The following is a 15,317-nucleotide window of genomic DNA, read 5'->3' on the forward strand; positions in this document are numbered from 1 at the left end:
ACGTTCGACGTACTATTTCAGTTGCATTCACTTTGGTGTCTGGTACATACTTAAAATAGAAATTCAAATACCTCCATGTCGAATGGTGTCCGGGTCTGAATGAATTTACTTCAAATAAAACCTCCACTTTTACGACACAAACGAAATGCATCCGATTTAAACGATAATGGATTAGACTTGCAAATAACGTAAACTATTCACTATTCACTATTCAAATGGCATATTTTACCCAGTTCCGAGAACGAGGTTAGACGTGCGTTTTTCGATACGATGCTTCTACACGGCAACTTCATGCTCAATAGTTTCAGCCAGTTATAGACGAAATTTTAAATGGAACCGGTCGATGGCAAGATTCACCCTAACAAAGTTACACGAAAAGATTTTTAATTAAAAAGGAAACCAAACGAAAATTCTTTTTCCAACTGTACACAAAAAAATGAAAAGAAAGAAAAATCGCGTGGAATTATTCGGAGAGAATTATTCTTCGACTATGAGGAACGAAACCTCCGCCCGGTGACCTGAATCAAAAAGAACGCGTAAGTATCCTCCAGCACACGCAGCCAACTCGGTAATTGTGAATCTTAAAACGAGTAGCACACATTTTGAAAGAAACTTTCAACGTTGGAAAGTTCGACATTTGCCTACGCCTAGCGTTTCAAGGTCACCAAGGTTTCTCATCTTTAAAAGTAAACACGTCGGAAAACTTTCTTGGAAAACGAATTTTTCTTAAGTAACGCTTACACGACGACAATACATTCCATTTCATCGCGAAACTTATAATTAACTCGAAATATGTGCTACCATAATTAAACAAAATTGTAAATAACCAATACACATTCACAGATTTCTAAATATAGAGAGTAATATTATACCAAATAATTTTTAACGCATGTACCCATATGGTTACAAGGGAGATGAGAGGGTTGAAATGCAACGGGTGTCCGAAACGATAACGACTCGGCGCTTTGTTATTTGCCTTTATCGTATGCACGCAACTATCGCATTGTGTCGTGCAGGGTAGGTCGCGAATGTTTATAAACGAATCACGTATCGGTTGATAGTTAAACCTGTCCGCCGCGAGCGCAACGTTAACGAAATTCCGGTACACTTTACTCATTAAAAATAATAAAGGGACGGAAACAACCTTGTTGCCATAATTTTCCTGATAATGGTTCCGAACCTAATTTTCTCTCCAACGGTCGATGTTTCCAGACAAAACTTCGCCATCAACCCAACACTACGTTACGAAACGAGATATGGCAACTCTTGTTTCTTGTAAATTTGGAGTCGTGGCATTTCAGAAAGCGCGAATAAAGAAACTGATTGAATAAATAGCTATTAGTTATATATATATATATATATATTCTGGTATGTGTTAGTATATTTTGCGTTCGCGTGAAGTAAGAGGTATTTGTATTTTTTGTGTGGACTTTGTAGTCTAAATGAATGTCGACCTACGCAAATAAAACGTCATACGCGATAAAAAAGAAAAGCAAAAAATTGGATAAGAAAACTCGATGGAAAATACACCGTCCAGGGACCATTTCCGCATAGAAGGTACTGTAAGGCTAAGGCCTAATGTTCGAAAGACGAGCGAGTGGGAGTGAGATGATATACAAAGAGACGTCAGCAGCCATTTTTACAGAAGAGTCCACTAAATGTACCGTTGAATAAAATACACAAACAGACCTACCGCTCAGTCCGCTAGACATGTACCGTGTGTTCGAGGTGTTCAGGAGGTACGCACGAGGTTTTCAGGAGTGCCTTAGCCGAATAATGGTTATACCTCTTAAGATCCGGGGACCATTTCTCAACACGATCTACTTCCTACCGAACTTCAAAACCAAAAGTACCGATCTTGAGAAAACTTAGCACTCTTCGTTTTCTGATTCAACGAAGTCGTATACGCGAAGCCTCGGTTTAATTTCTACGTTTTAAGCACGTTTATGCTCGCGTTTCGTACACGGCTAAAGTTTATAATAAACAACATCAAGGTACCAACCTGGAAGCCAGCTAGACAAACGAATCCAGCCAGCGGCTAACTTGGCCTCTAGTTCGATGGACTGTCATTTGTGATAAAGGTTTATACGCGTGCCCGAATGCCGCCGATGATTGATGCCACGGCACCTGAGACCCGTTGCTCGGCCGATTTTCACGTCACGTTTGCTCTCCCTGGTTCCAGTTGAACGAAGATGTGTAGCTTCGAACAAAACTCTCTACCAACCACGACGAACAACGACAACGAGACGACGTTTAAGTTGTCGCTGAACGCACTCGCGCACGCACTCACGGCAATAGGATGTATGTTTACACGGCACTGCACCGTCTCTTTCTTGCACTATCGTTAGTCGACACGGTACTCTTTCCCACGCACGGACTCGTGCATACCGTAGAGCCGGAGAGATCGTCACTGAATGGAATTCGGATGCGACGATACAAACTTTTAGCAGAGGTTACTTCACTGTTAGTTAAAATTTCGTGTCACAAACTAAATGACCAATAGCAACACTCGTAAGGCGATCTTTGTAGCTGCGTGCAGTACACCCTTCGCACAACGAGTTAGTTACCTCTTCCCTCGCGAGGCTGTCTTCTGGCTTTTCGGGCACCCCACCCACCCGCAACCCCTCTGACCCTTCGATCCAGGCCGTACGAAGAGGAAAAGGAAGATTTCCCTGCTCCTTCCTCGACGAAGTGCCCCGACACACTTCTAGCCTCGTCTCGTTTCTGTCCGTATCGTTCCCACTCTGTCGCTCCAACGACTCGGCCTCTCGCTCCCCCACTGTTTTCGCTCTCTCTGTCTCTCACCGTGGGCTCGTTGATCTTCCTCGTTCGACGGACCCGGGCCGACCGTTTCGATCTCGCGCACGCCACGCACGCCACGCACGCTCGATCACTCGCGCGACCGGTGACTCGCACACTCGCGGAATTTAATTCTCCTCCAACGATTAGATAAAACCTCGACGGAGCACCGCGAGCGTCGACAACAGACGCGCTCGCGACACCGTGACACGGAAAAGCTGAGACAACGTACGCGCCCGACTGCGAGCTGCGAGCGACTAGCATCGAGTTCACACGGTCGCGGTGACGCTCTCTGGTGGCGCGTGGGGGACACCACGCCTACCTGCGCGGCGGCGCGTAAATTCGAAACGCAACAATTCGTTTCGGGCTGAGCTGGTGTAGTCTGTACAAATATATGGAGTGAAAGATTTAAATGTTAGGTTGTCCCAAAAGTTTCTTTCCTTTTATTAATACTTGATACATACACAATATTTTATGTTTTATGTTACGTTACAAAATTGTGTACAATTCATTTCGCTCCATTGGAGTTACAGCATCAATGTCTAAGAAATTAGATCGTCTATTTGTATAAACACTGCCACGGAAAATAATTGAATGCGACTCGCGAAAGAAACTTTAAGGACAACGTAATAGGAACACTTGAAGGTTTCTACTGTTTATGGTGGTATGAAAATACTTCTTCGGACCCCGTTATACTATTTTAATGTTTTATTTGTTTACTTATGTAGTTTAATTTTTCAACAAGGATGAACTAACAGAAGAAGACTAATTTGAAAAGTGATATACTTTTACTGTATGTAATGTAAAGATGAATGTACAGGACCTTTATAGATGTATGTTTAAGTATTAAATATGTATTAAGGATAAATAACTATACATACTGTTTCGAAAAAATAAAAGATGATCAAATGAAAGGTTTCAAATGACAATAGTTTAGAGGTTCCTTCGTTGTTCGTATCTAGAACTGTTTGCTACAATAGATATCACTGAATACAACGGATGAGACCGCAGAGTTATCGACTGAGTCAATGAAGGCATCGAGGTTGAGAAGCATCCTCAAAGAGGGCGAGAGGAGACTGTTCAACGAAATCCCGATAGATGTCGGTAGCGTACACGGTCGTGCAAGCAGATTCCGTCGTTACCACGATATTAATTATACTACTATTAATTGCATAAGCGTGACATGACAATTTATATTGATTTAAGAAGGAACGGTATTATCCAATATCAACATATTCCAGAACAAACGTACACGCGTTTGTCTTAATTGGGAATTAAAGAATCATCGAAACTCTTCTTACATGTATACGCTAAGAGTATTCTTATTCACTGACGAGTCGCATGACTATACGTTCGCCGAAATTGGGCTAGACAAATTCCGCAAATGCCACGCAATCGACCCGAATTGTACTCCCGCAGGCTATTAATATAAATAAGATTTAGTGGCTTTGTTTCTTTTATCATTCATTCATTCGATACTTGTATACGTTGTTGACTAAAGCAATGCTAGATTAGACTACTCCCGAATAAAATGAACCAATCTGTAAATTTTCAATTCGATCACCGTGTCTGATTCTTCTTATTCCCTTCGGCGAAACGTTTCCACCCTTTGTCCCGTCCCTTCCCGAATACACTGTTTCCACGGTGAAAATAACTCGCGTGTTAGTCATCGTTCTCATAAAACACGCAGAAAGCTCATCGTGCCGCGACGCAGACGCATAAATTTCCCGAGAGCCAAGAGATACACCTTCGACCATTTCCTAGACCACGCGGTTCCGTGCAAAAATGTGAAACTCGAAGCCCGAGCGAACGAGAGCACGCGAGACGCGTGCCATTTTCGCCATTTCTTTATAGGATTCCTGGGTCTACGACGATCGTGGATCGCCAGCTCGTTCATTCTTCCCAAGGACAGGCGGTAAATTCTGTTTTTCTCGAGCCAGAAGTCTCGAGTTTTTGAAAGAAAAAAAAAATGGGAGCACTGTGTCACCAAGGCCACGTGGCAGTTCGAATCTCTAATTCTTTTGTTGCTTTACCCCTCGAGACTTCTGCGGTGATATATCACCCCGTTAAATTCTCGCATACTTATTTCCAATCCACGCTGCTGTTCCATTAAAAAGTATCAGGTGGCCGTTGACACGTGCATTTTGTTAGTGCTAAGTTAAATACCGCGCATTTAGCTTGCGCACCACGCGACGCTTGATCCGAGTTTAAAGTAAAGCTTGATGTTCCTATGACTTAGCGTGACACACAACACGTTACCCCCATTAAGTAGGAATATTGTATAGTTTGAAATTGAACAAAGCGTCAGTTTGGCCAGCCCCGCAATTTTTCATTAAACACACGTTTTTCGTTTTAAATGTCTAAATGCCTGATGCCATGTGAATAGCTACGTCTGGCGGCGAGAGGAGTTCGGTGGTTAAAAGAGTTTAGAGAATGTTGTCCTATAGGATTCGTGGATCGTCGTCGACGACGGCGTCCGCGTCGCGGGGCGTCAGCGCGCGGCCAAGCCGGCTCGGCGCCAAAATCAGCTCGCCAGTCGCGCTTTCCGGTCGGTGTTTTATAAATACTGCAGACACTCGAAGACTGCAGCGAACACCGGAGTCGCTGTAAAATCACAATTCCCGACGGACATAGTTTCGGGCTCGTAACACGTTCGCGTCTAACGTTTCCCGAGCTCGACCGACGAGAGCTTCTCGGCCTCGTTTGTCCGTCGAAATCGCGATCCGACGGATCCAAGTGTCTCTCGATGGGCTGGTGACATTTCCGTGGATTAATCGTGGCCCGGGAATTCTTGGAACGAAGTGCCCCGACAGGAGTGCCCGTGTGAGTGAACGAAAGTTCGAGGTGACTCTTGGGAATCGTGTCGGCCCCCGCGGAAAGTGATAACCAAGTGATCACGATGCTGTGATAACGAACGATAAAGTGATACTCGTAGATCATACTGCGCGAGGGTACCGATTTCTGGAGAAACGAAGTATACGTATAATCTTTTCATTTTTCTTTTGTTGGAGTACTTAAAACGTTTCAACGCCGAGCGAAGGTAAAATTTAATTTGAAATTATTAGAATAGAGCAGACATGTTCGTTTAAGGAGTAGTTAAGAATTGATTCCTTTTATTCCCTGTACAAAATTGTCCTCAATCGCAGTTAAAAGATAAAGTTCGCTTTCGTTTCGTTTAATTCGTCGACGCGCGGATTACATTGTCCCCGTTGTTTAAAATAATCGAGTTCGCAGCAAACGGTTAGAGAAAGGGGACGAATCTCCGGTGAACATGCGAGCGATATAGTCAGCGTAATTTGGCGGATGAAGAGGTTCGTCTGTGCCGGCCGAGATTTGCGGCGTTTCGTTTTCCAAATTGCGCAACAATTATCGCGGATCAAAAATACTGGCTTAAGATCTATACAGAGGAAACAGCCTGTGTCGATGAATTATACAGAAACGACATATTTAGAGCAATAAAGTGCAAACCACGAATTACGACCCAGAGTCCGTGGCGTTATTTTTATCCGCGGCACGTGTACTCCAGAATAACACCGATCTTTTCACAATACCCCGGTAAGACTATGCCCTCGTTTGCCTGTTGTTAAAAATCCATGCCAATCGATAGGGAAATCAGCCTTTCACAAATTGCGTTGACTAATGTCGAGCATGAATATTACTTCGAGTATGTAAGAGTAATCGTTAATCTTCCAGCAAATCTTTCACGGTTGCGTTAAGTTTTTCTTTTCGATATTTATGATATCTTCTCTTCACTCGTAAAGTAACCGCATATAGTCGAAAGATCGTATACCTCGAGATTGCAACGAGAAGCGAAGAAGAACTGACGTCTTCTTCAATTAATATTGGATGAAACGCATTATTTGTTCCCATTCTTCGACACCTTGATGTATTAGCAGTATCTTTCCCCAACATGCTCAGACCTTTCTCGACTCATCCCCACGTTGGCATGAATGTTTCATAACCCCCCGATGCTTCAGCATCGCGAAACCGCGTTTCCTCCATCGGAAGTAGTTGAACATCAAACGACAGGGTGATTCTTTTCACCTCCAACGCGATACATCGCGGTTCGAAGTATTTTTTTCCTTGGGAGTCGTAGTAGCAGTCTCCCACCCTCTCCTGTCGGCAAGGCATCATTCACAGAACGTTTTTCTCTTCATTCATGAATGCCCGCGACACTTTTCGAGCGCCCACGGGCTTTGTGTAACTCCGTGAAAACGTCGTCGTTAGCCTGCCTTGGCACAAAGGGCGCATTATCTAAAACTTACGCTTTCGCTTTGCGCGACCGAAGCGCGCGTGATCGCGATTTAAGTGACTTTCGACAAACTTATCCCTCCCTCGTTGACCCGAGCTTTTGGCAAACGCGTCAATTCTCGACGGAATCTGGTTGTCGTAGAACGGCGCCAGCAACGTTTCACCGAAATTCGAATTCTGGTCGCGTTAAAATGAAACCAAAGAAAGAGCAAATGAATGCACAGAGGAAAACAACATTTAGTACCCTCACGCTGCCTTTTAATAGCACTCGCCGCGCCGGTTGCAATATTCCACAATCGAACTATTTCTCTACGTATGAATTTGAAGGGTTGTAACGCGACATAATGATACTCTATTGTCGCAGCGTTGAATTCCACTCGACCAATTCGTTTCAATTTTCTAAAATCGATACGGCTACGATCGAACTTGGTTGTAATGAACACCAGGGGACCGACAAAATTTTCTCCATTAATTATTACTGCGTTAGCGATGAGTTGAATCTAGGTTTTACTTTCTTTTATATTTATAAAAATTTCGTGATGAGATAGGTCTCGAAGGAATATTATTTAATAACTTTGGAAAGCCATTCGGTAACGCTCTTCTGTGGCAGCGTTCCGTTCTATCGACGGGCAATTTGTTACAATTTTCCAGAATCGAGTCTGACCGATCTGGACATTGGGAGTTCTGGGTAAGAATCGATGACTGGGTCTGATCGCTGCAATCACGCGAAATCCCAACGAAATCGACGAGCGCTCACCGCGAAATGACAGAATGTGAGCACCGCGATCGCTGCGTCAACCACACCCCGACTTTTGGCTTTCATTCGAGCACGCGGCCCACGATCGACGACCGTCCGTCAGAATGAGCTTAATGAAGAAGGCCATCGGCGGCTCCATTCACAGGATACGAGAGTTCGAGCTCGAGAAGGTAACTCGATTGCGTCGTCGTACCTTCCTCGCCCTGCGACCACCCCTTTTTCTCGTTACGCGTCGATTGGTCCACGCCTCTTCGCCCGCTTGCGCCTAACGCAATTTTTTCATCGACTCGATCGAGTAAACTTGTTGCCTCGCGAGAGAAATACATGAATTTTATTTTATTACTACCAGTAATTAGTACTTGCAAAGAATTTGCAGTGGAACTAGCAAAATGAGCGGATCGAGGTAATACGTCGAATAAATCGAACCGTGCTTTCTCCACGACAGGTGAATTTGCTCGATGAATTCGATATTCTGCAAATCGTGGGTGAAGGATGGTTTGGCAAGATCCTGCTGACCGAGCACCGCAGCACCCAGACCGAAATGGTGCTGAAGGCGTTGCCAAAGGCATATACAGGCATCACGGATTTCTTTCGTGAGTTCCATTACGGGCTGCACCTGGCAGCCCACAGGAACATCATCACCACCTACGATGTGGCCTTCGAGACCGCAGGGTTCTACGTATTCAGCCAGGAGTACGCTCCTTTAGGTGAGAGATCACGGTAGACAGGACTCGTATCGATCAACCTACGTGACAATTCTTCATTCGAAATAAATATGAGGCCACGGAATGTTCGTGCCAAAACAATAAACATCATTCATCCTTGTAGCCAATGAGCACATATATATTTGTAGAATAAGCTTTTCGATCTCTTCTGTACATTAATTGTTTCATTGATCAAAGAATTTTTTATCATCCCGTGATGATCGATTTCTAGGAGACCTGACATCCAACGTGACGGAGACAGGTCTGGGCGAGCTACACGCGAAGAGGGTAGCCAGACAATTGGCCGCAGCGGTGCATCACATACATAGCCGCGACCTGGTGCATCGCGACATCAAGCTCGACAACATCCTCGTGTTTCGTAGCGACTTCTCGCGGATCAAGCTATGCGACTTCGGCGAGACCAGGCGGGCGAACACCGTCGTGCGACGACACAACGAGTGGCTACCTTACTCGCCGCCCGAGGTATTGCAGATCGACACTGACGAGACGTACAAGTAATTATACGATAAACCATTACCAGCAATTATCGCGTTATTTTTATAAGAATACGAAAAAAACAAGAATTCGTGAGAAGAAAGCCTAGATCTAATATTAACCCTTTCGCTGCGGAACGATTTTTCCTAGAAATATTAAGATACTTTAAAAAATCGATTCAACGAATTTAAACATTTCTCTGCGTCTAACTTTCGAGGACGGATACGCACGGCCTTCGCAGCCAAAGGGTTAAGGCCTGTGGCCAACAGACAGCGATTTCTGCAGGGAAAAGGACATTTGGCGACTAGTAAGCCAACAAGGGTATCGCTTAACAAATCACTCGAGCGTGCTTCAAGTGCCTCAGCTATATTTCTTCCTGCCTCGACTGTACATCGCGTTTCACGTTTTCAGAGCTCTCACGTCGCACGACGTCTGGCAATTCGGCATTGTCCTATTTGTCTGTCTGACCGGATGCCTGCCGTGGCAGAAGGCGGCGTTGGACGACCCGCGATACACCAGATATCAGAACTGGCACAACGCAACGCTGAACATAGCCAAGAAGCCGAAATTATTTCAGCTGATCAGCTCGCGGGCGCAGAGGTCAGTTCTTCATCGTGCGAACGCGTGGCGAGCGTCAGGCGCCAGCGCCCAATTGCGACAGCTCATTCACTACTCAGCGGAGATCGGCAATATTCACGCTAAATAATAGTAGACAATGCTCTCGAACAAGGAGAAATGATTAGCGATATATTATCTGACTCTGACTCTGACTCTGACTCTGACTCTGACTCTGACTCTGACTCTGACTCTGACTCTGACTCTGACTCTGACTCTGACTCTGACTCTGACTCTGACTCTGACAGACTCTGATAGATTCGCTGATGTAGTTGAAAATATACAAGCGTAAAGATGAAACTAGATGAGTATTTAGTCGATTTGAGAGAATAGAGTTCCTCTAAATAAAAACTTTACGATAAAAACGGACCGTGTAAATACTCGAATGAAAAGAAATTGACATTGAAAGCGTTCGTTTGTGGATACATACACGGAGTTAATAAAAAGTGGGGAGCTTTTCAGGATCGATTCTGCTCGTCAAAATAATCAGAAGGGTTCGCGGACGATTATAGACTGCATTGTCAGGGGGTGTGAAACGACGATACCGCAGGAGATGCCTCCCTTTCAGCTTCAGTTTATATTCGAAATGAGCCCGAGGACAATTACGGATGCACTTCCCCTCGATGAATAGTTTATTGTCCCAAAGAGAACAGTATCGCGTTAAATGTATCGAGACAGTTGGGTCTTTAGAGATGTAAATTAAAATGGGGGATAATTATTCAGGATGAGTTTGCTACACGCCACGCTGTGGAAGTAGAAAATGGGCTGACGTTTTAAAGGACGCTAGAGGAGACTGACTTCGTACTCGTCGCGACGTCATTCTATTATACTAACGTGAAAAGAGGAGAAGAAAGAAATCTACATTCTAAAGATATTTAGTTTGGAAAATCAAACGAATTTTCTTCTTGTTCCTTTTTGAACATTTCTCGAGACTGAAATAGACTTGAAGATATTAGAATATTTGAACGTTTCGAATGACTCGAAGACAGGTCGACGTTTCCTAAAACTTGTTAACGCTCCCCAAAGTACGTAATCTCGATTCGAGATGTCTCGGTTCACATCGAATCTCCCTAAAACTAATTTCCGCTGTGCTTAACGACGCTCATCAATATTCCCCCCAGAATGTTCAAGCGACTGTTGGATCCTAAGGCGGAGAAGAGGCCCGTCAGCGTCTTGGAAGCGAACAAATACCTCGAGGACAGGTGGCTGGCCAAGCTAGGCGCGGAGAAGGCCTTGAACGGTAACAATCGATCCAAATTAAAGAAACTCCGCGGCCTCTCGTATCTACTTCATTGATTCAACGTTTGCACAGGTGGGGCCGACGAGAGGGACGAACTTTGCCCCTCGATGTACAGCTTCCACAGCTCTCTCGAGGAGAAGAACCAACTTCTTCACACCCTGACCACGTACGGGATCGAGACGACGGTAGATCGAGCGAAGAAGAAGGATCGAATCAGAGAATGGATCCAAGCGAGCACCATAGCCGAGGAATACGAAGAGGACGAGTCGGATCTAAACGAGGACGTAAGATTCCTCGAGGAAGAGGACGAGGAACCGTCCACCATGAAAGGCAGACACTTCCCAGAGACACGACCCGTCGTCAAACCTACGGACACGAAACGTCAGAAGCATAGAACGCACACATCCACGGCAAGAAAGAGACAATCCATCAAACCCACCGAAAGAAAGATCCCCTTTGCGCCACAAGTCGCAGAGGAGCGCAAAACTATAGCTCGATTCGCGAGCTTCCCCAATGGCGACCCCAATCTGGCCATCACGAACGGAACCAACGGCCTGGTGCCCCCCTTGAGCAATACGATTCCCTCCACGGAAGAGACCACATCGATCGTCAGCCGAAACGGCCAGGTCAATAGTTCGCCGTTGAACGGTCTGAACGGTCCTCGAGACGACCCGTCATTCCCCACAACCAGCGGTGGCTTCAGCCCTAATTTATCCAACGCCGAGGAAACTCCCGGCAACTCTGATCTCCAAGATCGAGTCGTCCCGCAGGGAGGCGTCGCGGCTGATCGAAGTTTGCCCAGAAGTCCCCAGATCCCTGCCAGAAAGCATCGTTCCCAAACTGCCCCCTTCCCAGCGCCCACGTCGCCTGTCTTGAACGGAAGTCGTGCAGACGCCGCGAAGAGAAGTCTCTCCACCACGGTGCTGCCGACCACACCGACGGAGAGGTCGGTTTCGTTGCAAGACAGGTCGCTGGCGGTATTACCGATTCAGGCGAACGGCCAATCGACTTCGCCGCTGGCTCGGGGCGAAAGGTCGAATCGATCCGTAGGCCAATCAATGTCTCGAGTAGAGAATCAATCCGTTGTAATGGTGCCTGCGGCGGCGGTGACGGCACGAGTGGAAAATCAATCGAGTAACGCTTTGTCAGTTGCCCGAAATGAGAAATCCGCGGCTGGTCAGGTTCCCCTTGCACCAGCGAATCCATTGACGATGTCCGTCGCTTCGCATCTCGTCATGCAAAGCTTCAACGCCTTACAGAGTCTCAACACGGATGGGAACAACGCTGGGACAGGTCAAACAACGAATGCAACCGCCACGCCGAAGAACAGTCCGACTTCTACCCCTGCTAATGCTCCCAGTCCGAAGAACAGCCCTACCGTAACTCCTACGAGGACGTCTACTCCTCCCAGGCCCAGGATCAATCATAGAGTCGAGGAGAATTTTGGGTATGGCAAGGATCCGTTCGAGCACTACGGTATCGTGCAGGGCGTCATCACGAAGACCGAACGTGCCCGTCGAGGATCGCTGGAGAGCCCCAGCAGGTCTGTCAGCAATTGAGGAGCGGTGTTCTAGATCATTTCAGACACTGCTAGAGGTGATGTCTAACAACATGACACATGTGTACGCGCACTCGATGGAAGCGATTCTTCCACTACGATGGAATATTTACGATACCTTTCTGCATACTGGACGACCATTCGATCGTCATTCTAGGAACGAATGTACGACTGAAAAATTACCTAATCGAACAAAATGGCTGATACGAAGCAACGAGACCCGACGTCACCTACTTGCTGAAAATACTTTCGTTTCGTCAATCGACGTATAAACGCGCCATTTCTAAGACAAATTTCACGGATTGCATAGCACTGTTAAAAAAGGAGAGCAGGAATACCTTCGTCTACGTCAAAGTTGCAACGATTTTACGTAAACAAACCGAAGAATCTATATGCGAAAACTGAACGAATCTGTCCTGCACGAACGACGAAATGCTCCTCGAACAAGGCAGCCGTACGACTTTGTAGCAGAAAGTTTGTATTAAACGGTACGAGACAACTGTACCGTTTAGAATTATCCGTTCGTTGGACACGAGCCACGACCAAGTCGGCTATAGTGATTCTTTTGTTCCTTCGTACGTTACATCGTGTAGGTGGCAGATCTGGGCACGTTTGAAATAGTGTTGTATGTTTGTACAAACATAGAGGGTGTCCAACACTTTGCTACCGTATCCTATGACCAACGAAAGAACGAAAATATTGTACACTTCCATGAGAAATTATTAACTTCCTAATTGCTTCTTTCTAAGTGACAAATAAATTTTTAAATTGGCAAACGAAAATTTATGTACATGGTTCTTCTATTATAACCTTGTTACGCGAACGCTCGTTTCATATATTCGATATTTTCGACAACCAAGTACCCGAACTACCGTGAATAATTTATTTAAAGTATTCATTATTTCGGACAGTTGTTCCCCATTTTGATTTCGAATAAAATTTGCCCAGGTCTGATAGCGGTGCATAGTACACTCGCTGCTGAATAATTTATGAATCACAGCCGCTTGTGTAGCCAATAACAGGGTGTCGACGAATCATTGGAAAAAAGAAAGGAAAGGTAACGATCGCCGAATACGTCGATACCGATCAATGTTTATTCCCTATTTTAACCGTGCCTCGTGTATTTCAGGAACTATTTACATATCCGTGATGGTCGATCAGTGGCAAGCGGAGGGAATTGGCACGGAACAGGCGAAGACGCCTACACGTTCACGTTTCCTCCGCGACATCGTCATCGTTCCTTTCGATCGCAGGATGATCGAGCGCTCCCGATTCCTCGAGACCCATGGACGATTTAATTGACCGATCGCCGTAATCGATTAGAGCGTCCTACGGGCGGTATTAGCGTAATTGAAATGTAAACATTACGGTGCACACCCGTGAGAGGTTCCCGTTCCACGTGTGTAGTCCAAGGTGTGGCCAAGCGGAATGTGACCGTGAATTAAATTGATTGTGATACTATAAGATCCTTAAAACGAGGAATGATTATACGTCGAACGACTTTGTAGTACAAAGTTTACGTAGCGAATCCTGTCTAAGAGGCGCTAGGGTCTCTTGGACTTCGAGGAGTTTGGAATAGAATCTCTCTTATCCCCCATGGAAGATTGCTCGTCGTTATCTTTTGAAGAGATCGAGATAATGCGACCTTTAGAGAGGGAAGGTGTCCTAGATTGAAAAGTTTTACACCGAAGTTGAGAAACTTGATGATTATCTTGTATTCCACAAATAGACAAAGATAAAATTGCATGCAGTACATGATACTGCAAATGATAAGAAAGGTTTCACGTAAACGTCTGATTTTATGTCCGAGTTACTATTGTGTCTGTAAATAAGTAGCAACTAGTTGCAAGCTTTAAACAAGCGTCTTGAGTATTCGTGTAATTGTATAACGAACAAAACATAAAATTAAAATTGTAAACATACGAGGGAAATAATGGGAGCAAAGAAATAATATTGTGCAAGGAAGAAAGTAGAAACTACAATAGCGCTGAAAGTAGATAAGGAATATGAATTATTGTTTTTATGCTGTATAGTCTGATTAAAGTCATATGGCCGTTTCTTAAGGTTACCGAGTGATTATCCCCACTATGTTGTCTAACTACTTCACCTACACAACATCATTGAAAAATGAATTTCCAGAATTTTATGTCACTGTGATGTATGATGCTAAAAACGGATATTCGCCGAGAACGAAATCAGAAGGGCTAAAAATACTTCTCCGATTCGCGACCTCATAGTCGATACGAACCCCATAAATACACAGTCGCACTCGCAAAGTATAATTGTCTTCGATAAGAATTTTTTCGATAAGAATTAATTAATTACGATTAAAAAGAGAGGGAGTCGATACAGCGGACCGAGCCGGAGAATGTTCGATACTCTCGACTTATCCCAGAGATGGGCAAAATTCTTATCTGGCTCGTAACCAAGGTAATTTATATACCTTTTTTACAAGAATTAATCTAGCACGATAAAACGGTAGATATAAGTTTTTCAAAATGTATTACATTGTCATTTATGCATTTGAAGCGTTAAATTTGTAAACAATAAAATGCTTGAAATGGCTTTTCAACCGACATCGATAATTATTAATTACGTTATTAAATCATTACGCGATACCAAGCATTTGCGAAGGATTTAACCATTTGCATTCGGATGCTTTTTATGCTACATTATTTAGTACGACACGATCACCCTTACCACGTTCTGCAACAAAATGGCTCCGAATGTAAAGGGTTAATTGTTGTAAAATTATGGTATCGATTTGGCGAAGCTAGATCAGCTCAGATTTAAACCACATCGCGCGTCGTCGACTTCGTCATCGACGTCGTGTGTCGTCGAGGCGACGCAGCCACCCCAGGAGGGTCACGGGGGTACGTGTCTGGCGATATGGAAATA

General features: G+C 44.8%; 2 protein-coding genes across 5 annotated transcripts in view; one reads left to right on the forward strand and one right to left on the reverse strand.

Moving 5' to 3' along the window:
• LOC128877701 (serine/threonine kinase SAD-1-like) overlaps positions 1–15,317 on the reverse strand; it is a 49,781-nt gene that overhangs the window by 18,158 nt on the left and 16,306 nt on the right. The window contains exon 1 of one of the 2 annotated variants that reach the window (XM_054125239.1): positions 2,003–3,032. The exons of the other annotated variant lie outside the window; for it this stretch is intronic. The gene's annotated coding sequence lies outside the window, so the exon portion shown is untranslated. Of the gene's footprint in view, positions 1–2,002; positions 3,033–15,317 lie in introns of those variants that run through there. 2 annotated transcript variants of the gene reach the window in all.
• Positions 5,355–14,487, forward strand: LOC128877702 (serine/threonine-protein kinase par-1). Of its 3 annotated transcripts, none has more exons than XM_054125241.1 (8): positions 5,355–5,839; positions 7,702–7,977; positions 8,253–8,514; positions 8,744–9,026; positions 9,418–9,606; positions 10,743–10,861; positions 10,934–13,476; positions 13,549–14,487. In XM_054125241.1, exons 2-7 carry the CDS (start codon positions 7,912–7,914, stop codon positions 12,418–12,420), a joined length of 2,406 nt encoding a protein of 801 aa, XP_053981216.1. In that variant the 5' UTR covers positions 5,355–5,839; positions 7,702–7,911; the 3' UTR covers positions 12,421–13,476; positions 13,549–14,487. The 3 variants fall into 3 exon arrangements, with proteins under 3 accessions (XP_053981216.1, XP_053981217.1, XP_053981219.1); XM_054125242.1 differs by having other exon boundaries at positions 5,355–5,622; XM_054125244.1 differs by lacking the exon at positions 5,355–5,839 and adding an exon at positions 5,870–6,354.

Source organism: Hylaeus volcanicus, chromosome 5, assembly GCF_026283585.1.
Source record: "Hylaeus volcanicus isolate JK05 chromosome 5, UHH_iyHylVolc1.0_haploid, whole genome shotgun sequence".
NCBI lineage: Eukaryota > Metazoa > Arthropoda > Insecta > Hymenoptera > Colletidae > Hylaeus > Hylaeus volcanicus.

Coding starts and splice junctions, on each gene's coding strand:
- LOC128877702 (XM_054125241.1), top strand. CDS start 7,912: ATGAGCTTAATGAAGAAGGCCATCGGCGGCTCCATTCACAGGATACGA. Junction 7,978..8,252: donor GAGAGTTCGAGCTCGAGAAG/GTAACTCGATTG, acceptor TCTCCACGACAG/GTGAATTTGCTCGATGAATT. Junction 10,862..10,933: donor CGCGGAGAAGGCCTTGAACG/GTAACAATCGAT, acceptor ACGTTTGCACAG/GTGGGGCCGACGAGAGGGAC.